Source organism: Diadema antillarum, unplaced genomic scaffold, assembly GCF_040938485.1.
Source record: "Diadema antillarum isolate AM-2024a unplaced genomic scaffold, OU_Dant_1.0 seq00001227_RagTag, whole genome shotgun sequence".
NCBI lineage: Eukaryota > Metazoa > Echinodermata > Echinoidea > Diadematoida > Diadematidae > Diadema > Diadema antillarum.
In genome coordinates, this window is record NW_027272016.1 from 158009 (window position 1) to 185987 (window position 27979).

At 37.3% G+C, this 27979-nt stretch overlaps 1 protein-coding gene across 1 annotated transcript in view; it reads right to left on the reverse strand.

Annotated features, from left to right (window-relative positions):
* The window catches only part of LOC139745004 (4-aminobutyrate aminotransferase, mitochondrial-like), a 32784-nt gene extending 5090 nt beyond the window's left edge, over window positions 1–27694 (reverse strand). Inside the window, exons 1-11 of the mRNA XM_071655408.1 lie at window positions 27115–27694; window positions 23074–23174; window positions 20808–20840; window positions 19553–19670; window positions 14521–14570; window positions 7902–7982; window positions 5246–5338; window positions 4330–4389; window positions 3270–3333; window positions 1935–2083; window positions 1297–1434 (exon numbers count right to left, since the gene is read on the reverse strand). Of these exons, the coding sequence (XP_071511509.1) occupies window positions 1297–1434; window positions 1935–2083; window positions 3270–3333; window positions 4330–4389; window positions 5246–5338; window positions 7902–7982; window positions 14521–14570; window positions 19553–19670; window positions 20808–20840; window positions 23074–23174; window positions 27115–27193 (966 nt within the window). The 5' untranslated portion in view covers window positions 27194–27694. The remainder of the gene's footprint in view (window positions 1–1296; window positions 1435–1934; window positions 2084–3269; window positions 3334–4329; window positions 4390–5245; window positions 5339–7901; window positions 7983–14520; window positions 14571–19552; window positions 19671–20807; window positions 20841–23073; window positions 23175–27114) is intronic.
* Between the last annotated feature and the right edge of the window lie 285 nt (window positions 27695–27979).

Sequence of the window (27979 nt, forward strand, 5' to 3'; positions counted from 1 at the left end):
AAAACATAATTGGCATTAGACTATGTTACTCAAATGGAAAGCGATGAGATGAAGTCATGTATGTAGAATTTAAAAGGAGCAGCATCAATGAGACTGAGAATATCGATGAAGCAAATACTTCCGAGCCAACACTTTAAATCTGGAAAAAGTGGTACTATCTTTAACATCTGAGGGTAACATGTTCCATTCTTTTATGAAAGACACATAAAAAGAATTTAGGGCAATACTGGTAGCTACACGAGGTAGATGCAGAAGGTTTTTCTGACGTGTATTATGGGAATGAACAACTGAGTTTTTGATGAACAAATCCAGAAATAAGGAGGGAGAACTGGACATGTGAAGCTTGTACATGAATGCCAATGAGTTAAAAGACACTAACTCGTTTAGAGGTAAACAACACAGCTGTAAGAACTGGTAGGCTCTTGGCCTAGTAAAGTGTGAGCTTGTTATTAGCCTGATAGCTCTTTTTTGTACAATAAACAATTTATGAAGATGGCTGTTATAAGTATTACCCCAGGCAACATTACAATACATCAAGTGAGGCATTATGATGCTATTATACAGTGTAGTCAAGACACTTTTAGGAACAATAAATTTTAGCTTATGCCTTGGTGTCGCCGTGTCCTTATTCACTTCAGAACTGGAAGTCATTCATGCAAACATGGATTTATTATATGGTGTGAACAGTAAGGTTTCAAGCCATAAGAAAGAAAAGCAATGCAGAGAACAATGACACGACAAACATACTCCATGATCCAACACTAGCTGTCAATCTACGCATCAATCATTACATCTTTCCTACAAGAGAGCTGTCTTATGTCACAAAGAGTAATCTTTTTAATCAGTTATTGTGGTAGCAATCATGTGACTTGGCATGTATCTCCTACATATTATCTATAGAAGCACTTGAAAATAATACAATAATTATCATAACGATGTCATATGCTTGCAACCTATCTTACACTGTATGATGGCATACTACAATACACTGAATACAATGACAAGTCAAATATGCAATGACTCATTATCTCTCTTTATCTAGCATCTGGGACTCATGTTTGACTTGTGCAAATCTTTGTCAACATAAACCTTTGTCTTGTAATGTCCTCCCCTCCCCCCCCCCCCCCCCCCCCCCCCTTTATCAGTCTCATGTCATGAATGCACTCATGCATAACCCTGCAAAGATACTTGTCTCTTTACAGCTGTATCTCTAAAAACTTCAGGGGTTGATTGCTGTAGTTTCTAATGAATTGATTGTCTCAGTATTGTTTGTTACAGCTCTATCACTGCATTTACCTCTTTGAGAATCTTCTGGAGCTCATTGAAGAAGTAGGGTGTGGCATGATGGTCACCCCCTTCTGCCTGGACCGGTTCCACAATGCAGGCTGCCACTGGGTTGCCCTTAGCCTTGTACTCTGCAATCTTGTCCCTCACCTGAGATTACCACAGAAGAAGAAATGACATACTTTTTATCTAGCTCTTGTAATCTGTGAAGCTTGACCTTTTCTTTCTCACCTTTGTGAAGTATGCAGTGTGTGCATGTGTGTGATTTCAGCTGATACAAACATTAGATCAAAACATATTTACTGTATAGGCTATGCCATATATTTAGCAAGTCTAATTTTTCCCGAATCGGGACTTCCCAACGATTTTGCGAGTGGTTAATTCATAATCGGGAGTGCAGTACTGAACAGAGAAATGTAGATTTCTATACATGCACATCACATTTATGTATCAGGAGTCAGAGTCAAAATTTTCACATGTCTTAAAATTCGCAACTGAATCGCAAAATTTGCAAAAATACAAGCCTTGTGAAATATGTCTAGGCCCCCCATAGTAGTTCACACATTAAACCGGGCCCCTTCACCAAGTCACAGTTTCCACAAAGTATGACTTCTCTTGGTACCAAAGGGATAAAGAAGATGTCCACTCACTCCTTGCAAACACCGGTCTTCTTCAGCTCGGTTTTCCTGGACATGAAGGTCAAGGGGGTACTTGAGGTCAGGGAAGTCTACACAAGGCCAGTCCATGGCTGGGACATCCACCTTGTGAATTGGTTTGGAGTGTGTCAGTGACAACATGCCTAAGAAGGAAAGAGTTAGCAAATTTAATTAATATTAATTTTCAAATAAGTAAATCCACATTAAGAATAACTATAATTATATTGTCATTGCAGGGGAAAACAGAGAATAAGAATAAATAGGCTTACATATGGAAGATAAACAAGCATTTACAGACAGAAGGATGGAGAGATTGATATATTTCACTAACACAATATTTCCACCTATTATTGTGTATGTCAAGACATGATGTTCTGTGCAGATCATAACACAATCTCCCATGCAGACCTCCACTAATGGGGCATAAAAAGAGGAAAATCCTAACAGGAAATCACTGATGCATGCACAAATAAAGTGGATAACAAGCCATCCTGTTTTTGCAACAATCTGTCCCATTTGGGATTGCTTATTCAGCAGTTACTCTGAGTGATAGATCTTCATATTCCTGTAAAAGGTAGGGAATTTTCATTACACCTATAACATGGTCCCCTCTGTTCACCTTCCCTTCAAGCTATTGACTCTTTTTCATCTTACGGAGCTGGCTACCACTGTCTGGTTATAGCCTCCATCAACATCTCTTACTAATGCAAAATGCTCCGGTGGTTTCTTTGTTTGTTCGTTCACCTGCTTTTCTTGCAATCATGTTGTTTAAGGACATGCTATGACTTTTGTAAGATTTCAGTGTTTGGACAAAAGCATTTGGCATAACCTGACAAAAAAAAAAAAAAAAAATGGTTTTGGATATACGCACACAGATACAACCAATACTAAGATGCATTACAGACTCAGTCACATGGAGATTAATGGGTGGCCCGATTCATTCGCTGCCCACTGGGTTACAGTAAAAAAAACACAAATAGCACTTGATAAACTATCCAATATGCATTGGAGTGTATGCTCACTGGTGATCTGGTGATGATTGACTCCGACTGAGATTCTTTGGTGGTATGTGTACTTACAAAGTGATCAGTGATAAAGCTGTACATAATTCATTATGGGGATTCTCTAATATCTGAGCTGGGCCAGCCTTCCCGTGACAGCCCCATGCTACAGAGTCTTAAACCAGCTGAGAACAATTTCCTCACACTAGAGTTCAAGATCAACAAGATCTCTGGCAAGATGTACAAGTCTTGCTAAAATCATAACCATGTGTTTTGGGTTGTTATTTTTTTCAGTGCAGATTATCTGTTGGATATGAAAGAAACTCACCCACAGTCCTGCCATGGAATGCACCATTGAAGGACAAAACAGACAAGGAGGGTGTGCCTGGAGCCTACAATGTTTGGTAGCAGAAGGAAAAAAAGGGTGAAAGAAGATTTCATTTCATATGTTTAAAATAAACAAGGATTATTTACCAAGTCACAAAAAATACATACATTCCCAATATGGATATGGAAGGTATTCTCACTGCAGCTGTCTGAGAACATGGAGTGCTTGGGTTCAATGTGCTTTTGTGGTAAAGCCTCCAAAGTAGGTTGCCAATTCATACAAAGGGAACAAAGACTGGTTCACACATGACCAATTTCTCCTGAATAGGGCTGATATGCCTCTCATATCCCTCCAGTAAACAGTAATCCTTTCAAATATTTAATGACATGTCACTTGAAATACAAGACAAAAAGAAAAGGCATCTGATATATACACAGAGCTTCATAGTACATGCACTGTCTCAAGAGCAAGTCAAATGTACAGATTTGCATTTACACTACATTTTGTACTAGTACTAGTCTAAAATGAATTAAAGTTCTAGAAGACACTGATTCATGCAAAAAGGGACTATCTTTCTTTAAAGGTCAAAGTCTACATTCTCAATTTTTACCAACATTATAGTGATGTCTCCTCAAATGACTTGTTTTCTCAACTAATCAATATCTAGATATTCACTACTTATCCAGATACATTAACCCATTGCGGACGAGTCCCGAGTATACTCGGGCAGGTGTCTATGGGAAATGCGTGTGGTAGCAAAATCAGCCCGTCCTCAATGGGTTAATTACATGAACAAATTAAACAAATTAACTAATTTCTTCAGGGTAGTGACTATATTGAGCAGAATCATAATGGATTATAATTTTGAAATAAATATTGAGGCAAACCTGTGAGTGCAAACATGAAAGCTGGAATATATTGGACCAAAAAGAACTAAAACCATGAAGACTCAAAAGACAACTGAGATTTTGCAGCTCTCACAAGACAGTGATGATACCAAAGCTTCCAAGGACAAGCTGGCAAGCTGACAACATCAAATGTGCCAAAAGGAGTGACTTACTTCATTACGCATTGAAGACTCATACTCTTCTTGACTTGGCAGGCCACCTCGTTCCTTCACCTATTAATTTGTCAAAAATAGAAGGAAAAAAAAGGACTGTGTACGCGAAACATCTTCCAAGTACAACATTTTGTGAATTGGGATGAGTAAGAAAATTTTACTAGTGTTTGACTTTGTGATTGATAACCACAATGATGGAGAGAGAAGAATTTTCATCACAACTGAAATATAAAATTGGTTATTTCCCACCATTACATCACATGTGGTAAATTTTATGTATATCAGTTGAGTCACCAATTCCACACACAAAACACACAAATAAAAACATTGCAAAATATACCGTATATAGTGAAAGAAAATCATGTTAACATTGAGCACCTTAACAAGGTCTTCTTTTTTTTGTCAATGGTATAAATGCTGGATGGTATAGATACAACACAAATTTTTACCTCCTGTAGACATAATCGAGTATACTGATTACTAGGTAAAGACAGTAACAGACCTTTTAGTACAGTAAACTTCACACTCAACATCTTAAGGTAATCTCGAGGACATTTGTACCACTACAATTCAACACAGTCTACATGAGAAGTAAAACAGAGTTACCAGCATTTTATAATCATGTTACCTGATAATCATCACACGTTGAAAATGTCTATTAATAATGAAAGTACAGCAAGTGGCTACATAACCAGGGGAGGATCCAGGAATTTGGTAAAGAGGGGGCGCCTTTAGAAAATTAAGGGGGGGGGGGGGGGGCACACACACTCCTCCAACATTTTGTTCTTTTTTTGTTGTTTCAACAAAAAAATAAAGGGGGGGGGGGGGTGCGTGCCCGGTGCACTCCCCCTGGATCCACCACTGATAACAGTCATATTCAGTGTGGGCCGATGCCAAGGCATGGCAGGTGTCTTACCCTGTACTGCATGAAAGCCTGTTTGATAGCATTCTCATTAGAACATGAGCCACACATCATGGTCTGCACACAATCCAGGCCCTTGGGAGCCACCTGTATCATAGCAGGTGAAAAACAGACAAAGGGGAACATAGAAAGAAGGAGGTATACAGAGGCAGAGGTATGCAAAGAGGATTAAAGAGATAGATAGAGATGATAAATATACAGAGATGTATGGGGAGAAAATAGAGAAATATATGGAGAGAAAATAGATTGGATGACAAACACACAAAGAGAATAAAAGAAAAAAAACAATAATAAGATATTAATGGACTCACATACACACAATAGAAGGTAAGAGAAGAGGGTGAGAAAGGGAAAGAAAAAAAAGCAATCAGATTTTTTGATAAAAAGTACAGACATATGAAATGAATCGGACAATATGCTCTATTTATGCACGTTGTACTCTCCATTTGAGCCATTAATCTACTGAACTGGCCATCAAAAAGCTCTTAAAATACACTTTTCTTTCAGGGAACAAGGACTCTGATACCAACCATGGCCGGCGGAGCCGTGGGGGCCGTGGGGGCTCGGGCCCCCACACTTTTTGTGCACATTACAAAGGAATACATAAGGTGTCATCACCTTTGGCCCCCACACTTTTTTAAAACCCTGAAGTACGTAAGTGGCACTAAATAGAAATAGATAGAGATCTTGAAGTTTGAAGTGTGAGCGCAGTATAAGTTACGTTTTTGCACTGAAGACCTTTTTTTTTTTTTTTTTTTTTTTTTTTTTTGCTTGTCAGCTAGAGAAACCCGGAAATGGAGGAGGAGAGATGAGCTAAGGACCTTTTTTTTTTTTTGTCAGCTGGAGAAACCCGGAAATGGAAGAGGAGGATCTTTCTTTTTTTCTTTTGCTTGTCAGCTGGAGAAACCCGGAATTTTTTTTTTTTTTTTTTTTGCTTGTTAGCTCATGAAACCCGGAAGTGGGCCCCCACTTTTGAAAACGCTCCGCCAGCCCTGCCAACAGTTATTATGTGGTAAAGCTATTAGTCATTGTTTACTGGAATCAGTTGTGCTACAATGTACCACTCCCAAGTGAAACTCAGAAATCTGGAAAGCAGGTTTAGTGAAAGTAAATGGGATGTTATGCACTGATAATGCAGCAGGCAATACGATTAGCTAGAGAGATATAAAAAAAAAGATGGTACCGTACTGTATTACTTTTGTCTCACAAAATTGATCACTGATTTACGAATACTGATAATTATCTTTACCTAGAACACAGACAGTCAGTACCTTCACCAACATGCCTCTTCATAAATGCATCACGTTGTTACAAAAGCCAAATATCAATTCACCAAACAACGATTTGACTGATTTTGTGATTTAGGCATTTTCAACCTTGCCAGACATTTCCAAATGATACGGTCTTGCCCTGTTTATTCTGAACAGCCTACCATCAAGATGATTTCAGGCTAGTCGCTAGCCAAGTCAAGTTGTGAACAAACAAGTCTGTCACCATACTAAAGTCAGTAAACTGGGGCTTAGGCATTTAATTACAAAAGGTAAATTCACAATGGATAGAGTGACAAGCATGTGATATGGTACAGCCGTTACAAACGCATTAGATTATCATGAAGGGTGGGGAATATTGTGATGGTAACGATCATTACAATTTTTGTTTCTGATCATTGGGTTAAGCACTATAATATAACAGAGATAAGATAAATTGAAAGGTTTTCATGAAGCTACATATCAAGACAAATATCATGATAATAATAAATGATAACAATAATGGTGGTAATGACGACAATATATATTGATGGTAATGTGATGATGATAATGATGAGGATTATAAAGATGATGAAGATGACAATAATGATAATAATCAATTTATTTATCTATTTATCTCTTCATTTATTCATTCATATTTTCTTTACAAATACAGGACAGGCAGATTCAGTTTGCTAACTGCTTTGCAATGGCACCCTGTATACATGTACATATAGATAAAATGGAATATGATACACACAAGAACAAAACAATGACACAAGCAAGAGAATAGACATAACTACATGATTATGTACATCGAAGGAAGAATAGAATTGGGAAAGGGGAGAGTGACTAGGAAGTGTCCAAGGAGTGTGATAAAGAAAAGTGAAAAGATTGAAACTGCTGGATTCATAGGGGAAAAAAATATTTAAGCATACAGATAAATCTTAACCAATTCATTTTAAGTATACTCAGAGAAGAAGTCAGCTTTACTGCAGTAGGGAGTCTGTTGAAAAAATAAATACTGGTGTATGAAAAGGAACATTTTTGTAGTCAATTTTAAAGTATTATGTTTTGTAATTGATGATGGAGATGATGATAATAAAGATGATGATAATAAAGATGATGATGAAGACAACGAAAAGAGAACTACCAGTGTATGAAGGAAGAGGAACTTTTCTTTTTTTTTTTGTAGTCAGTTTTGAGTATCGGGAAATTTGTAATTAAAGATGCAGACGATGAATATGATGACAGTGATGATGATGAAGATGAAGATGATGATGATGACGACAATGATGATAATGTTGAGAAGACTGTAATAAAGATAACAATAATGATGATGATGATGGTGGTGGTGGTGATGATAATAATGATGACGATGATGGTAATGAGAAAGAACTCACAGAGAGAAGAGCTGAAGCCATTCGTCTTGGGTACTCCTCCGATGGAAAGACACCAAGAGACGGTCTGTTTACCATGGCGATCTGCAGCACAAAGTAAAGTTCACAATGCCACAGATGAGTTTTACTCCATTAATCAACAAAAGTCAAACCTGTCCAGACCGGCCACCCAAGGGAGACAAAAAGAATAGCTGTTATAGACAGGTCATCGTCATCCACAATTTTGTGTGTATTGCACCAATGTACACATATATGTGTATGTATTATCGTTACATGTGCTTACATGCACATCAGTGTACATATATGCATGTTTTATACATTGATCATTATTGACTGAGTTATTCCATGGAGCTACACTAGCCCTGTGGTTATTCCAAATAAGCTTGCATTTTATACTGCAAGCAAGCTTTTCATGAGTTAATTCCTATGACTGACAAATGCATGACTATAACATGGCTGCAAATAAGCAGGAAAAAGCACTGAATTATTGGCTCTTGTACAGCTCCTTGTGGGTCTATGGCTGCGTTTATCAACTTTCCCCAGTTTAAATGACTTTCGAAAGCCCTTTCGATAGCCCTTTCGATAGCCCTTTCCATAGCCCTTTCGAAAGCCCTTTCCATAGCCCTTTCGAAAGCCCTGTCCACTCCCTGTACTATTAATATGCCGCTTGTTTTCGTCGGCTGCATTTATCAACTTTCGATAGCCCTTTCGATAGCCCTTTCCAAAGCCCTGACTGCCTGTACTATTAATGTGCCGCTTGTTTTCTAAGAAGGGACGGCGAAAAGCAATTACCATCATAAAGACATATCTTCCTTTGAGAGTGACGAGTCATGATACAATGGCACATGAATCAATTGTCTTCCTATTTGTGAGGCAGCTCCAGTTTAGCACATACTTCAAATATTTCTGAGTGGCGGCATGAGACATGGGATCAAAGGGAATGAGACTGTTGTTACTCTATTTCTCAAACCTTGTTGGTGAAAGAAACACCTCCTTGCTCCAAGCATATGCGTGCATTACACACAGCTGTATGTATACACCTGTGTACACGTACTCGTGTGCACTTTACGTGGCGCGCGTCTTTTCAGAAACTGGAAACGCATGGTTGCGTAACCGCAGTAGGGCGACCTAAAGGGCTTTCAAAACAGCTTTGCGTTTATCAACTTCGAAAGACTTTTACAAACAGGTTTCTGATAACCTGTTTAGGAAACCTGTTTGGATCGTCACAAATTTCGGGCTTTCGAAAAGGCTTTCCTAAAGGACTTTCAAAACAGCTTTGCGTTTATCAACTCGTGAAAATTCCTTGAAAGCTGTTTGGATAACCTGTTTCTGCCGAGAAAGGAGAGTTGATAAACGGACCCTTTCGTAAAAGGCTTTCCTAAAGGGCTTTCAAAACAGCTTTGCGTTTATCGACTCGTAAAAATTCCTTGAAAACTGTTTGGATAACCTGTTTCTGCCGAGAAAAGGAGTTGATAAACGCAGCCTATGGCTACTACACACAGCATAAAATCTCGCACAGGAAAAAATATTTGAGGCCCCTTGCAGCATAAGACAGGTGGCTGCTATGCGAAGGAGCTATGAAGTGGGTTTTCTCGGGGGGGGGGGGGGGATTTTCAGTGGCCATATATACGAAAGGTGGCTGCTATAGACAGGTGGCCTCTAAGGCAGGTTTGCCTGCACCTCCTACAGTAATTCATTGGGAATGGTCAGGAGAAAAAACTTTAGAACTTTTGCTTTTAAAAGCTGATCTCTTCCACACAACAAGAGCTAATTACTATATTTGAGATGGATTACTCCTGTGTTTGTCTTGCAATGTATCTGGCAGTACTATACAGGCGTATTCAGCATGTGATATAATAGGGAAGCTCACAGTATTGCCGCTTCCAAACTCACATTATTCAGTGAAAACTACAACTCAGACACATATAAATATACTTTTCTTTTCATCTTCTTAACAATAACATCTCTATTCCTAAATGCTGCATAACCATTCCTGCTATTAAAATTTACTTCACACTACAATGATACAATGTGCCCAAATTTTGAATGTGCAGTGATTTATAGAAAGGTGCCATTCAATAATTTGTACAAAGTGTAGGTTTATCTTGCAGCTTGCTCCATGTCATTAGATATCACTTTGCTGGCAAATATCCTGTTTGACAGACTGCCGGGCAAACTTCACTGGAGCCAGAGGTCCTAGATTGGAGGTTATGATCAATGAAGCATATTGCGGTGTTAGGAGAAGATCGATCAGCGGTGGATCTGCACTCATCTAGACTCCATTCTGAATGATAATACTGTAGGCCCCATGCACACCATTTAGACTCAGTTTGAGACTTCATATCATAGTTGGACTCAATAAAAAAGGTAAAACCAAACAAACAGATTAGAAGCAGATTTATCAAGATTTCACCTATATAACACAGTTTAATACAAAATTGATATTTTCCCACGTACAAGAAGTGGTGAAATTAGTTATAGACATATTTAGACATATTCAAATGTGTGACAATGTCATTTATCTCACACTTTTCAAATGAACAGGTCACAGATTAACACTTTAATAATTTTTTTTACATGAAATGTATAATAAGATGTGTCCTTAGCATCAGACTATTCTATAACCTCTATCCAAACAAGAAGAAAATAAAATACAGGAAAGGGGCTGCAGCTGCTATAATCATTGAAAAAACACACACACACATAATTTCAACATTGACATTTTTGTGTTCAAACTATCAGGAAATTCGTGAGGTGGTGATGTTATTATCTCTTCTGATATTTATGTACTTGGTGAAAACATTTGAAAATTCAAAATTGCATAACTTTCTTAATAACCTATTGTTTGATTGTGATGACACTTCTATCATTTTGCATGTTTGGTAGATCTGGCTTTATATTGAATTTATGAAAAACATGGTGTTGAACTGCACTTTAAAACTAAGCACCTGTCTTCACACACCATCACATTTAAGCTTTCTAATTTCTATAATCCAAGGCCTATTGTCTATCAACCACCCTTGCTATCCAGGGTATGTGTGCCGTCTGTGTCTATGGTTTGCGTGCCTCTATTGCTGATAGTTTACATCTCTAACAATTCAAAAGATTATGCATCCTCAGCACACAATTAAAAAACCAGTTCTGACTGGGGAAAAAGGAAATTGATCATAGAAATCCCAGGTATGGAAATCTTTTTCTTTGATCTGGGCCTCAGTTTTGGGGCCTCAGTGTATTGTCAAAATGAGAGCAACTAACCAAGAAAACTTTCACTTGCTAACTTAGTGTCCTTTACCACGAGGTGAAGGATGATTCACTCCAGAGCAACAACAACAACAACAACAAAAGTTTGCTTTGAGCGATTGAGGCACTGTGTACTTAGCCCTGAAATACTGACCTGATTTCATGCCACCCTGAGTATTCTGACCTACCAGCTTGTTGGTGACTCTCACACTTATAATATATATTAGCACTTATCTGAGGTGAAGGGTGATTTTTGCCAAATCTGGTTTATCTTTGAAGGATGTGGCAAACATAGGCATCATAAAGTAGGTTCTTCAATCTAATCACGTGTGTCAGGTCTCCTAATGAAAACACACAAACTTTCTACACAGGCAGATAGGCCACAATCCAGTTTAAACTGGTTCATTCAGTGAGGATTAGTCATCTATTGATGAAATCCTAGAAATGCACTTACAGCAGTTTTTTTTTCCTAATCACTGCTAACCCTCAAAGTGATTATCTCTAACACAAACAAACATCAAGAACACATTTCAAATTGAGGTGTGTTATCATCTGAAGAACAATGGGATGTATGACTGTATTGAGTGTCTTTCTTTTATCATATTCAATATTTGTACTGTCATAATATCTGAAGCGATCAATCAATTTACATCCTTGTACATCACAATTTACATCATTTACATCCTTTTCTTCCTCTCTTTATTGTTTTGTTTTCCATTATAAATGTAACCCTTCAATTTCACTATTTCTATAGTGTCACCTGCATAACATTACCAAACTAAACAATATCACATGTTCTCTGTAGTGGTCACTATGAAATGTCAACATACCATATACCCTGTCATAGGCAGAACACCTGAATACTTCAAGGTATTGCTTACCACTGGAAGCAGTGATTTAACAGATGTTTGAGTTATCATATTTGATGCATATTCTTATGTAGGTCAGTTGTATCACAAAAACATCTTATCATATAAAAATTTCAAAATAAAGCCTGATATAAGCATCTCTATATCACTATTTTTGTTCATAAACAAAAACTGTATAGACGGTTTATTCTAGAAATTCTCATTATAACTACTGTTCACATTTTGTATATTTAATGATACTTTACATTGATTATACTGATTAGAATTTTTAAATCATCGTTTATATCCCTAACTCACTCACATTTTAGAACTATTTTGAAGCACTGAACGCGTGTTTTTGTTTCACCTGTAAATGGTACATAATGCCTTTGATATGACAACATTGACAATCAATAGAATAAAAACAGTAGTCAGGGCTTTTGTTATTATTTCTAGGGTTTAATTGTACATTTCTATGTGGATGCACAGTACAGTGTCATAGATTATGAATGATGATTTTTGGATGAAATATCTGATGATGGGAATGGAGAGGACTTCATGTCCCAGATCTCTTCAGCTTTCTAAAAATAAGAGTGATGTATTCATTGGTTCAGACAGAACCAATTTACTGGTCTAGAGTAACTTAATTTAGATGAAGAAAGCATTGCAGACTATGACAATAGAAATATCTCCACTTTTCATCCAAACATGAAAATAATGTGATTTGATTGCTTGGATTTGTGTGTGTGTTTACAACTACAACTCTTCCGCACACAATGGTTAATAGTGAATGTATCGAAACCTGTGCAACCTTTACAAGTTAGTATCAGGGATCACTGCCACAAACTTCCTCACCTCTGATGTACCAGATAATCATATCATTGTGTTGGCAGAAAAGGTACACAGAACTTTGAACGAGTTTTGGCTACTAGTGCGACACAATTATGTTTTAGGTTCACTGTGCACTTTAGCAGTCACTAAAAGTAAGTCATTGGTATAGAACTACACATGTATACTCTACATGTCTTCTGAATACAATGCACATCTGCTCAATCCTAAACATTAAAAAAAAATCTTGACAAAGAGTTCCTTCAACTTGTACAAACATACCGGCTTTGTGAGGATATTCGCAGCCTTTTGAGGTTATGAGGAACTAGAGTCGGGTGTGATTAAAATCACTTTACAGTGGGATATGGACTAGATCACATGACTCCTCCACCTCCCCTCTTCCTCCCCCCGCCCCCGCCCCACCCCCTTCACCCTTTGATCTCCTTCTTCATTGTCCTGTTTGTTTGTCTCTATCTGGCTTATTCAATACTACAGTTTGTGTTGAGGGGGTACAAGATTTACATATTTGATAACTCTTTGTGAGGATCCCATAGTTGTGTACCTTTGCAGTGCACAGTGTGCAGCTGGGACATCATGCCTTAATCTAGGTCTATCGACTGATATTTTTCCCCCATGATAATGCCCACATTGCCCAAACCACATTATCAAGTAAATGTTTCCACAGTCTACACATTAAAGGAAATCTTCAGCTCCCGATATTGCCATAGTTGACCACTGCAGTGCACAAAATTTCACCATAGGATTACTTGATGTATGAATTACAGATTCTTTAATTCTAACAGACATTTCATAAATTTGTAGTCCTCCCCATTCTTTTCATAATATCCCACATAGCTATTAGATAATTGATTATGATACTAGAAACTTGTCACGTTCACGATGACAATCAAATACTACTCTGCTGAAGGTTTTAATCTTAGCATTATGCCTTACTCATGACTACAATACAGAAATTATGCTTAAAGGGACTGTACAGTACTTGTTGAGGTGGGGATTCAGGTTTATAACATTCCTAACTGAGATAATGAGAAACGTCTTATGAAATATGAAAGAGCATGTAATTTTAAGAAGGATTCAACGTTTATTTGATGAAAATTGGTTTTCAAATGGCTGAGATATCTAAAAAAGTGATAATAATAAAAGGCGACAGGCCACACTTTTATTAGGATCCCTTTGTTTCACCTTGTTTTTGGATATCTCAGCCATTTCAAAACTGATTTTCATCAAATAAATTTTTGATACCCCTTAGAATTGCACACTCTTTGACATCTCATAGAGTGGTTTCTGAATATCTCGCAAAACGTTAAAAGTTAAATCCTCACCTCGACCAGAACTGTACACACCCTTTAACATGTAGCCATATTAAATGACAAAAAGGAAAAAAAAATTAGTCTCCAACAACCCAGTGGTAAAGCCACAAGACACATTATTCAGTTTTCCACAGAAATTCACTTTTATTGAATGGCAGCAACACCATAAATTCCTCGGTGCTGTGCTAATGTATGTCGACATGCCATGAATATATCTTTGGGTGAGTTTATGCTTAACATTTTTGGGCAATGATCAGACTTTTGAAACACATCCACTTCAAAATGTATTGCTTTGAATGATATAAATGTTTTGTAAACACTGATTCAAATGCACAAATAGATGCATTTAGAATTAGCAAATGGACTTTTACTTACCGCATTTTCTGGATTCAGGACAGTTTCAAGCAGGGCAGGGTGGTTGTAACCTGAAATGAGAGAAAAATAAACAGTGAGTGAGAACATGTACGAACGCAACATGTACAAAAAATTGTGCAGTATGGGGACTCACATAATGTGAATGACACAGATTCAGTTTGTTAACATCAAAGCAGGGAAAAGGTCTCAAGAACTAAAGTTGATTTGATTTATAAAAGGTCTTCATATTCAAGTCTTCATATGTAACTTTATTCTCAAGAAAAGACAGGGTTTTAACCCTTTCTGGTAATTAAATACAAAGATACTTTATCAGGATTCAATACAATGAGTCTTGAGAGAGACAGAGACAAAAGGAGAAGGGAAAAAACTGAGAGAGAAACAGACAGACAGTGAGAGATACAGATTCAAAGAAAGAGAGGAGGAGGGAGAGAGAGAAGGGGTAGAGGGGGAACAAGATTGAGAAAAGAGGCAGGGCAAGTGGGGAAAGAGAAAAAAAAATCTGGAGAGTAAAAGACAAGTGATTTGGTAATTGCATGAGAAAACTAGCTACCTATAATTCCAAAGTGCCAACGAAGCGCTGTGATAGAGTTACTGGTATCATTGTCATGGTAATATCTTTTGACTACATGAAAGCAAACAGAAAGAAACTTACCAGAATGATTTGATGTAAATTATGAAAATGAGCAAAGAAAATGGGATTCCATCTGGTTTCAAACATGTAACTTCCTGATTGCTAGAGCAGTGCTCTTTTTACCCACTGAGCTATGGAAAGCCCTAGTTTGAAATCTTTATGATCAGTTTCCTTTTATTTGCATTAACTCAACACTCAAAAAACTATATCATTTGGTGATTCTTCATATTTGTCCCCAAGTTGATTCCTATCCTTTGGGTTTATGTCAGGTTTAAGTAAGCTTCTGACCATACAAACATGTAGATCGAATTATGGGGTTTCTGGGATGAACACTGTACAACCCCAACTTCTATAAGATTAAGCTAAATGTCTTGAATGAAGACTACATTTCATGTTTGGCGTCATCAGACACTGAAGGCTACATGTCTAATCACACATCACTCCAAACCTCATTTGCACCTCAAAGATTTGTCCTCACTTTCTCACTCACTTTCCATTAATAGATATGTCTGGTTACAAATTGGCAAAGTTAAATCATCTTGAAACACAACTGAGCGCTTAACCCATCTAAACTTCCCTCCAGGATTTGATACAGAATATGTGAATTAGGTGGAACAGCTAAATATCCAAAAATAATGGTTTACTACATTTTTAATGATATTTTCTATATAATTTTTTTTCACTGTTTACAATGCAGTTTTCTTTAATACAGGTAATAACAGCACATAATATGTGCCCTTAAGTAAAATGCATTTAATACATACATGTAGGCCTATAATATCACAAAATTTGTGATTGTATTTGGTACTTGATAGACTTCTTGGCTTCAATCCTCAAACTGAACTCCATCTCTTTTAACCCAAATTAGCATTGTCATGTTTAGTGCATTATAAAGTGCATCTTTTTGGCTTGTTCTTTTCCATTCAATTTTGATAGACACACATGCACATTCAGTATTGTATGCATGTACAATGTATGTATGCATGTATGTAGGTATATATCTCTTATGTCATCACCAAAGTTTTCCTTGAACGCTGCCAAATCAATAAAATTCCACTGGTACATTGCTTTATTGTACTGTAGTGCTATGCAATCTCTTTTCAGAATTGATCACAACTACCCAACTTTCTAAGCCTCTCCCTTTCCTTTCTTAATTCTTTTTCCTCTCCCCCCCCCCTCCCTCTCTCTCTCTTATCTCTCTCCCTCTCTCTCTCTTTTATCTCTCTCTCTGTCTGTTCTACTTCTGTAAGTTTTCTATTAGCTTCAAAAAGATATCATTTCTACCCAATATAGGTATGCAAGCCAATGGTGGAAAGAGCCAAGTTATTGACTAATTCATCTTAGCAGAACACATTTCTATGCATCAGAGGTCTGTGGTTCCAGGGAGCTATTTGTTCAGAAGGCCACTGAACCAACAGACCCTGGAGACAGAAACAATTGCAAATGTTAGAAAAACAGGAGCAGACTTGGAGACAAACTCAGGGCACTGCTGCATGCAGTGAATGCATCTTGAAATACACAATTCCCCCACTGTCAATATTCTACCGGTATTCAATCATCTATGTCTCTAAGTTTTAACAACTTACATATCCTCCCTTCTAGACAGCTCCTAAGTCTGTCATTCATATATTTTGCTGGTTTATTTTACCTTACATTTGTGTGTGTGTATGTGTGTGTGTGTGTGTATGAATACATAAAATCATTACAATGATTTATTCAGGTAAAATAAAACAATTTATTAGAAAACCATTTACAGTAGAATATGTCACTCATTTCTAGAAAATTCATCTTGGTAAAATGAGGTCTAATGATAGATTGATTTTATACCATATTGCAATATATTCTCTCTTTTTTGTGTGTTCAATTCCCTCCTACAGGTCCATTTACATTGCCTGTTACCAGAAGGTAAAGAGATAAATTTTCAGTTTCTGTGTTGCAAAGGCCATACTGCTCTCTATAGTATCACAGCTTATACAAATAATGTCTGGACTGTAGACAGTGAGTGGGTTCTTATCCACACTGTTCAATATGTCATATACTGTATACGCTATAATTTTCGCGTACATAAATTTTCGCGAATTGCCGCTGTCACACATTTTCGCGAGTGGTTAAATTCGCGATTGGGGGACCAGAGAAAATATGAAGTGGCAAAGAAAGTGTGAATTTTCAACTTACTAGCAAATAAGAATGATACTAGTTATACACCGCATGAAAAAAAACTTACCAAACTCTGCGAACTAGTAAGTTAGAATTCAACATTTTTGAAGTGGTTAAGTCAATTGCGCTAGACTTCTGACGAGTGGTCCCCTTGCGATAATGGATTGGCTCTCTAGTACAGTATTCGTAAGTAGACGTGGACATGTGCGTGCTATATGTACGTAAACAAGCATAGCCAGTACACTGTATGGTCTGTTTGGTAAGCCATGACATGGTATACTAGTACTGAAATGTTCGTATAATCAAGGCAAGGGATTCATTTTGGAAGGTAATATTTTCGCGTGTTGTTAATTTCGCGAATAGCTCACGACTCGCGAAATTCGCGAAAATAAAACCCCCGCGAAATATATAGCGTATACAGTAAGCACTGCACTGTCACTGGGATACAGAATTGATGTCAGTTATGATACACATACTTATGGAAACAAAAAGTTGGCTTGGAAATTACTGTAGTCCACCAGGGCACATAAAAGTGAATGGTTCGATTTTACACATGCACACAATATGTGTTGACAGACTTGAATAGAGGAAGCTTCAAAGACCTACTGTATCTTACACACCACTCTGTATACTAAGCTGCAGTATCTTGGTCACACAATGCATTTACAGCTGATAGTGACAGACAAACACAAACCTACCCCCATCCCTCAAACACACATACAATTTACACTACAAACATACATATACGCCCACATACAAACTATTTTACAAAGGTTTTTCAGCCTTTCTATTAAAAATAATGAATTTCATGCTTTTTCAACATGCAGCAGTGCCTGTGTATGAAATGTGGTATCCAGCATTCATACTTCACTGAAGATATGTTTAATACCATCACAATACAGCTAGCTCTCTTGCCTCGTCTCACGGCTAGTCTGATCGATGGCCGTCCACCATAACTGCATTAGTGGCTGCCAATGGTGCTGGAATTAGATTACAGCCTAATGACATCAGATTTGAGCTCAAGCAGACCCAGGCTAACGTGGCTCTGGTGTACACATCAAATTGGCAACACCTTTTCTCCTTTCTAGACATTTCCCTCCATAAAAATAAGAATTGGTCGTCCAGCGCAGTGTACTGCCACAAAATACCTTGAATCTAATAACCTACAGTACCTATCTTGGATTGTCATCATTCACTGTCATTATCATATCTTTTATAACACTTGGTGGAGCAATAGGCAAAGAGAACATAAGCTGATGCAATCCCAAACTTTAGTAATATTTGTGAATACTCCTGGTTATGAAAAAAAAAGGAGTTTTGGTATGTTTTAAACCCGAGGGGTGCAGATTGCGGAAGAAAAGACCTTTCTACCTCCCTATTATGAAGATGTGAATAGTAATCTAAAAGCTTTCAAATTTCCACATACAAATTCAAAGAAAAGAGTAGATAAAAGCTTGTTTGATGTGACAGTAAATCTCTGTCAACTTTTGAAGAACTTCTTCAACCAAACACTGAAATGCAGACAGTAGCCCTTAGAACCAGTATTCAGGAAATCAATTGATGTGAACATTTCTAACAAACTCACCAGACAAAGCTGAATTGCCTTCTAAATCATCCATTTGATGCATTGCCCCAAGCCTTAAGAAGGGCAAGAATAAAGTACCGCAGTCAGGTAGACCCCCTGTTCAGACGCAAGCCTGTTTATACATGTACCAAAACTCGATAAAGAAACAATGTACTACAGAATCATCCTATAGCCGACAGACTGTTCAGACACTAATTTCGAGCATTCTGGAAAAATGTCGTATAGATGTGCAGTTTTTCACTGCGCATGTTGTTCTGGTCATGATTGACTGTAGGTACGCGGTCACCTTTCGTGCTTGCTCCTATTAAGCCCCGCCCAGTTATACCATTCTATGGTCGCCATATGTTCAGACCTACAATGGACACAGTGGAATGCAGATTCATTATCGAGTTCTAGTTCGAAACAATGCTCTGACCACTGTTTCGCTATACGTTGTTTCTTTATATGTTGTTTCGTTAGTCAGCGTTCAGATGTATAAATTCAGCATATAGCTGTACCATTTTGGTATTGCGCTGTAGGCCCTACTGTTCTAGTATAAACTGTTTTTTTTTTTGCGTCTGAACACCCTGAGAGCCACATCACTAAATTAGGTACCCTGACCACTCTGAAACAAACACAAAGAAAATCCCAACCCCTCCAGATGAAGAAGTTTGACATACCTAGAGGAATGGATGAGATCTGAGTGAAACAGTCCAGAAACCTGTTTCCATCAACGTCTACCAGAAAGTTTCCTCGGCTGGCTTTGAAGTCTGCAAACAGTTGGATGGTTCCCGTGTTCTACAGGCAGGGAGAAAATATCACCATAAAGCCAGAGTACAAAAATCTATCATTACACTCATTTCATAAAGTTATTCTCTGTGTATAATACACACTACAGGGGTGGATCCACGAATTCCGTAAAGGGGAGGCACCTTTACAAAATTAAAGTGGGGCGCTCGCGACCCTCCTTTTTTCTTTTTATTTCTTTTGTTTTGATAAACAATAAAGAGGGGGCATGCACCCGATGCGCCCCCTCTGGATCCACCACTGCGCTAGCTGGAGGGATGATAGCTAGGATAGATCTATGTATCCTCCCAGCTATCTGATGTACAAGCTTGTAGATGAGATGGTAACATTGAGGTACAGGAGCAACAGCCTCAGCGTCATTCAAGCTATGGATTGAGAAACATCACCAATAACTCCATTTATTGCTGCAAAGATGTGTATCACAAAACACTTTTCAAATTTCTTTACAACTTCTCAAATTCAGAACTTTAGTGATTCATGATGCCTTTTCAATGTCAAAATTTATCAAACTGCATACACATGAGAATCAATGTCTTGTTGTATCCACTAATTTGAAATTGTTTGCTTCATAGTTGAGCACAAATTTATGGTGACTACACTGTAATTGATTCTAAGCAGAGGCAAGATTTTCTTCAGGTACATTAAATACTGGTAGGCCTATATACTTCCAACATTGGTGATCTGATCAGTTTTTGCTATCCATATTTTCACTAATCTTTATTTATGCTGAAGAAGATTCCTGGCAGGAGCATCCAAGGCATGTAAGCCTAATTTCTAATACTCACAGAGTAACATACTGTGTAATACAACATCAATATTTTTGTGTGATTAATTTTTCTTGCCGGGTGGCTCATAAACATACATATTTGCAGGTTCTTGAATTTGTGTTGAGCAAGTATCAACCCATCAAAATGTGCAGAATTGTGAAGATATTTTCACAGGTTTTAGAATTTGCACTCGCCACCTATAGCACAAAACATGTGAAAATTAATATAAATTTCCGCATTTACAGTAGAGATACAGCTGCCATCAGAGTGTCACGATTGGCCCTCAGACACACTTAAATGGGAATGTACATTGTATATGCTCAGATACTGAACATGATGGTTACAAGTCAGTCATTATTACCTTTGTTATTGAGTCCATATCCTGGAGGAGAGCCTAAAGATGTAGGAAAGAAAGAAAAATAAAACAGATAATTTCTCCACTAGTTCCTTGAATTGAGGCTATGGAATGCCAAGAAAGACAGCAGTGTAAATACTAGAGGTCCCTGCTAACCTCCCAGGCAAAGGCGTCCCATGGATCTTCCTTGTAGTCTCATTTCTAGACTTTGCAAACAGCAAGCCATCACAATGAATCAAAAAGAAGATGTAAAAAAAAAAAATTTAAAAGAAAACAAAAACATATTTATGAATGGATTACAAAACTGCACTTCTAACTGTAAAACTTCACAATTAATTTTTACAGATATGTTGTTCGACAAAGCTACAATATTGAGAATTGCATAAAGAAACCTCAGCGACTGACAGCCCATGACCCCCACAGACTACACTATAGTAGTATCCAGGGCAGAGCCATGACCTGAGCTGGCCAGGAGAGGCTGTAATGGTTTGGTGGGTAGGAAAAAAAGGACTGCAGAATAAATTAAGGTGAGGGAAAAATCAATCAATTGGCCCTGGCCCTGACCTCAGCAGCCTCACTGGTTCTAAAGAGAAACTTGGTGCACCATTGTATATCACATCTAGGATAGCTTGACACAGCTGTGCGGACATTTCTCTCACCAACCCAAACACCTTTTATCCATACCACACTCAGCAGACATTTGTATAACACAGTATGAATCTCTCACTGCACTCCGTACAAGACACAGCCTCATATTGCTAACTGGTTACTACATGTAGGGAATGCCTACATAGATAGCACAGTATCTGATGCATGGAGCTATAGTTCCATGGTATTTTCACTCGCCGAGAAAACTGTATCCATATCATAAAACAGCACGGCCTGTGACTACAACTTCCTTCAGACTTCTAAACAGATACCACACTTCCATTTCTCCCATTTCACAACTCTACTCTCAGATCTTGACATGGAGTCAGATTTCCTTGCTATTGAATGATTGTGACAATATGATATGATTTAGGCCTGTAAAGCGACATCTAATTCATACCGTGTATAACTTTAAAATGTTATTAAGAATCTGACATTTGCATTTCATTCCTATTTAAATGTGTAGTCCCCATTGCCATGACTATGTACTCAAAATATAGAATCTTTGACTTCCCATTCAACTTGCTGTCCCATCTCTGTTGTGGGGAGTAGAGATCTTCCCATAAGTGTCCTCATTTGCAAACATAAAATGAATTTCCATCGCTTTTTTGATTTTCAAAAATACCAAACCTAGAGTGTGATAGATTCCTTAAAGGTATAGCAATGCTACCAAACGACACATAATTATATATATGTAGGTTCATCATGGAGGAAAGATGGTTGATTAAGCTTTCACTTGGAGATTTGAAATCATGGCAAAAAGCATCAAACATGTCAAATCATAACACTGTTTTAAATGCTGTATATGACATAACATACTTTCCAGTTGAATTAACTCTCTACAAAGTGAGTGTGGATATGATGTGCTTTTCATTATTTGTTTCACAAGCAGAAATGATCCAGAAATTTTAAATATGTTTTTTTTTTTTTCTGGACACTCGAAGAAGATAACACCCTCCAGTCTCACTGATAATACTCAAAATGATTTCAGATATTCCGATATGAAGGAAATTCAACACATTTTAACTTTTCTTGCATTAGTCGAGCACTCGACTTACCGCTTTCAAAAAAGCAGGGGGAATAATATTACCCTTACTATTTTATGTCAGTTGATAAGTTGAGGGAATGTGCACTTTCATCAAAGAGATGAAATTTCATGGAATTCTAAAGATGTTTATCTCAGTTGTAAAAACATGATGTCACAAACTGTTCACAGTAGTCTTCTATTCCAGCAATGGCTGCACTTAAACTTTTACATATTCTTTATTCATCAACAGATTTTCCTCAAACTTCACTTATATAGGGTCTACTCTACTAATATTGCTACATTCACTCAATCCACATATATACATTTGGAATTCAAATCCCTCTTAACTGTTCAAACTTCATGCTGTACATATGAAATCTAAAGCAAAAGTTAATCAGACAGCACCTCTGGGCCATGATGGGCTGCACATGATTTTGAGCAGTATGTTTGAGAGATATATGATTCTACATTGTGCAGTTTGCCTTCACTTTTATACACTCACTTGATAAACACACACATGCTTCCAATACAGTTCTAAATAGAGTTCTTTTAAAGTATGAATGCTTCTCTTTATGGGAAGTTTTTGGGGACTCTCACCTTGGTTTTTGGTCCGGGTACCTCAGTGCGTACATAGGGCAGGTCATATTCATCTGGCACAAGCTTAGGAGCTGGTGCACTCGCTGAGGCCTTGTGTCGTACTGCAAAAACAAATTTTAAAACACATTATGTAGCTCATCAGAACATGTATTCTGGGTATTTTAAAAATGTAATATCTTGCACAGATCACAAGAGTAACTTTAAAGAGGCTGTACAGTTCTAGTTGAGGTGAGGATTTAGCTTAAATTACAACGTTTTGCGAGACATTCAGTAACCACTCTATGAAATGTCAAAGAGCATGCAATTCTAAGGGTAATCAAAAGTTTATTTGATGAAAATCGGTATTGAAATGGCTGAGATATCAAAAAACAAGGTGAAACAAAGAGATCCTAATAAAAGGCATGGCCTGTCGCCTATCACCTTTTTTTGATATCTCAGCCATTTGAAAACCAATTTTCATTAAATAAACATTTAATCATTTTTTTAAATTACACGCTCTTTCATACTTCATATTCAAAAGAGGTTTCTCATTATCTCACTTAATGGAATGTTATAAACCTGAATCATCACCTCAACGAGAAAGTACTGTTCAGTGCCTTTAAGATACAAAAGTTGCAGCATATTATACTATAGTCCTTGAATTCAAATTGCACCATACTAACAGCATGTTACAGTGTTTTGAATAGCACATGCATGAATTTCTTACTCAGCCAACAGTAACGTGTACTACTCTTTGGATTTCAGAAAGGCTACCCTTAAATGATATCAGAAGTATGTTATCATGCTGGCTATTTTTGGGCTTTGATAGGACATGCTTTACCATGATCAACATTGTACAGAGCACTATTGCTGTCATAAATTCTGTATTACAGATAGGGTTCAATTTAAATGGCCAACATTAAAAAAAAGCATATAACCCATTACTATAGAAGGCAATGACAAGCATATGATGCAGCTACAAGTCCACAATTTTTTTTTTTGAAATTTCAACATCATCTCAAATTTAATACACAAGATCATCCATAGATTTAATCAAACCACTGATTGCACATGACTAATTCAAAGTCAAATAAAATATACTTGATTTTCAATAAAGAATATAATTTCATACCTTTTGACAGCTACCATTTAGTTCCTTGAAAAAACTCACTTCTCTATTTTTTTAAAAAAAAAAAAGATATTTATCTTGTCCAGCCCTGGTATTTGTTTGTTTGTTTGTTTGATGTTGTTTTTGCTATTGTTTTGATGCCCATCCCGATATGCTCTTTGAAAGCTGCATAATTCCTTTAAGCTTTTGAAATGAAATAATCCCCTCACTCACAAAGGTTGCCATGACAGTTAAAATGCCTTTCTCAGCCACTTTGTGTGTGGTCTCAATGAGTAGTGACTTTCTACAATGTAATGAACAAACTGACAAGGGAAAAAGGAGGAGTGCTTCAGAAATGTTCCAGTGCCTGACTTTATGTATAAATGGGGTAGGAGTTTCTTTCTCAGGTCAGGTCAGGTCAGGTCAGTGCCTCCAACAAAAACAATTAAAACAATAACAACAAAAGTAAACTATGATGGACCCCAGAGGCATTGAAAAGATCTGATCATAGCCTTGATTAGGACTGCTTTGGACACAGATATAGGGTTACACTCAAGGTTCCTCTCAACCACTGTTGGTGCATTATGCTGGTATCTCTTTTCAAAGCTTAACAGTGTAAATCATCTATATGTGCACCAACAGTTCTACACAAGGCATGTATATCAGTAAACAACAGTGTGGGCCTTGAAGTCAGCATGCCTTGTTGAAAGGGTGTTCTCTCTGGTATAACTGTCCTGGTAATGACACAATTATCAAAATAACCAATCATTGAAAATAGTCAAAAGTAAGATCAGAAAAGATAGTCATGGTATAAGCCCTACACCTGCAGTATAATCTTACCACACCTGTATTCTTGAGGTACTTCATTGTTCAAATTTTGAAATTTGTGTTGAGATCAGGGTTGCATCTTTTTGATTCATCATTCTCACCTGCAGTATTTTATTTATTTTGTAGTGAATATGGCAGAGAGACAGTGGTAATAGGAGGCAGATATTTAGAAAACAATAGAGTGAGACAGATATATTGCTGTGCCTGATTTTTGCAGGAATAAGAACATGTCTTACTAGATAATATGGTCCCTGTTTAACACAGCACTGGTGGGAGAATGTTAAACAAAACACTCGGGATGACCAGCTGTGATTGGAAAATTTCATGTTTGGCCTTTTGTTTTATGTAGGCATAATTATAGTAATAATTATGCGAGTGTGGATATATATAGTACCAACACATATTAGAGCCAAAATCTCTTTGCATTCCCAATGTCTCACTCCTTTTTTCAGTCTCAGCTATATAGGCTTAGTGATAAAGCAAAAATGTACTATTTTCTCTGAGCACACAAAATGTACTAATCCATGTGTACATAGGAAATCAACGATCAAATTCATGAGTTATATAGTTAACCATGGTACAGTGCACTAGAGTAAAATTTGGCCTTACATGAGAAGGCTCTAATGTCTCATACAATATGTTACCTTTTTACACTACAATCTACTTTAGCATTATAACACATTCTATTGTAAATCAGAAATAGAAATGTTTAGATTTTTTTTCAAAGAGATGATTTTACAAGATTTGTAAAAAAGAATCTCTTTGTCTCTTTCAGTCAATTCATTGTAACATCATCTGAAATTCATTGAAGGGGAATTTCATCTGGATATTATGATGCTTTGTATGAAAACAAAAAAATCAGGAAAGTAAATCTGTTAAAATCTTAGAGAAAAAATCAGACACATAAAGAAGTTTTGAGTCAATAAATCATAAAAGTTTAGAGAGTACAATACCAAGGCAGTCTATGTGATGGAGGTAGTGAGCAATGTGTACAAACATTCATTTTGTCCAAAAATTTTATACTTGTTTGGACACAGGCAAAATATACATTGTGCTGAGGCAGACATGGAGTCTAAATGTACGTTTCCATGATAGATATACATGATTATAATACATGAATTTATAAGATATGTGGCATATATATATATATATATATATATATAAAAAGGAATGATTTTTCAATTGGCGGAATTTGATGAGCAATTTCAGCTGATGAATGAAATTTCAAATATTATCGTGTACATTTTTATGGAAGAAAATTGCTATAAAACACAAAAGGTAGGTTAGGTGGAGGGATGTATAAAAATGCACAACAAATTGCAACGCGATACCAGGAAAATGATTCCCAGATACACCCTTTAAATACCAATGTCAATAGGCTTGTTGATTTTTTTTCTTGGGGAAAAAAGGGCCACTGATGAATTTTTGCATACAAACCAAATGGAAAACTGCTCAACACCTGTCTCACACTATGGTGCTGATAGTCATGCTCTTCATTCAAAAATGCTTAAAATTCATGTTTATGTGTGTATGTGTGTGCACTGTTTGGATGGGTAGATCCTTTGATCATATTGTAAACCAGTTGATAATGTGTAAAAGAAATATAATGCAAAGCTGATCCTAAAAGCGTTGAATTGCATGCATGAATAGATCAGAATTCCTAAGTCCATTGATTGCAGAACCATTGTACTATTAAGTGCATGAAAAGATCTGAAATGGTAACACAGCTTTCATTTTAAATTTAGCAGCAATGCATATCAACATGAGTAGAAACATGAGTAGAAACACCAATGGCTACATACTTATTATCATAATATGCCACTTGGTGTGGCATAGTAACTATGCCACACCAAGTGGCATAATATAATATATTAATGTATAATGAATGAGACATTTTGTATTACCAGTCTTGTACTCTACTGGGTCACAGGCCTACATTGTACACGGCTATGATTATATTATATAAAATATTAATGTGTACAATGTACCATACGTGTGTGTGTGTGTGTGTGTGTGTGTGTGCATGCATGTATTTGTGTGAGAGTCATAACATTATTGTAAGATATTGCTATGAAAAATGCAAAAGTAATTGAATATTTGAATATGTTCAAAATTCATTAGTTTACCTGTGTTTGGGACAACGCTCCTCATCAGCTTCTGAAGTGCTGTAGGGTTTCTCGCACGGAAGATGCTCACGAATGCCATGATACCCAGAGTCTTATTCAAATGAGCTTTACAGTCGATAAATCGTAAATGGCGTGGAGATGGAGAATGAGTACGAGGTTTTCCAGGCTGTTTCCCCACCAGCGACACAGACGGCACAGCACGCAACAAAGCTCGATCAAGTCGTCGGATTGCTCCTACCAGATACCACTTCACTTCCACCTGTGTGTGATGATGCTTGACGAACGACAGTCCAGTTCTGCTCGCTCGGTCACACGATCCTCACCGTAAACAATGATTGTTCACACACAGCTGACTATCGGGCTCCCGTCACAACACGCACGCGTTTCGGATTAGTTGGTTGTAATTGTTGCTGTTGGTAGGAAAGAAAATTATGCATTTGATATCAAACTCAGACACCTGTAATCACACTCAGCAAGAGACCTCGCTTGAAGGCGACCTGACTGAATTCGGAGGTCTAACTCGCTAGAGTGCAATTTACCTGACGTGGTATCACGATACTGACTTCTTCTGCTTCTTCGTCCTTCCTAGTATCCTGCTGCAGCACTTGGCAGCGAACCCGGGCAAACCGGTACAACCCAGTTCTATTATCAACAAACGGTCTCTGATCTACTGAACGGACGCACGTTGCTTTGTTTACACCTCGAGCCACACTCCCTGCCTTGTGGCTAGTGTTGGCCTGCTGCCAGTCACAGTGACCAGCACGGGTTCTTGGATTTAAAGTGTTATTTGGCATGGTTTGAGGAAAACTTCTCATAATAGCATTAAACGACATAAAGAGATGTGTGTCAGATTTGTTATAACAAG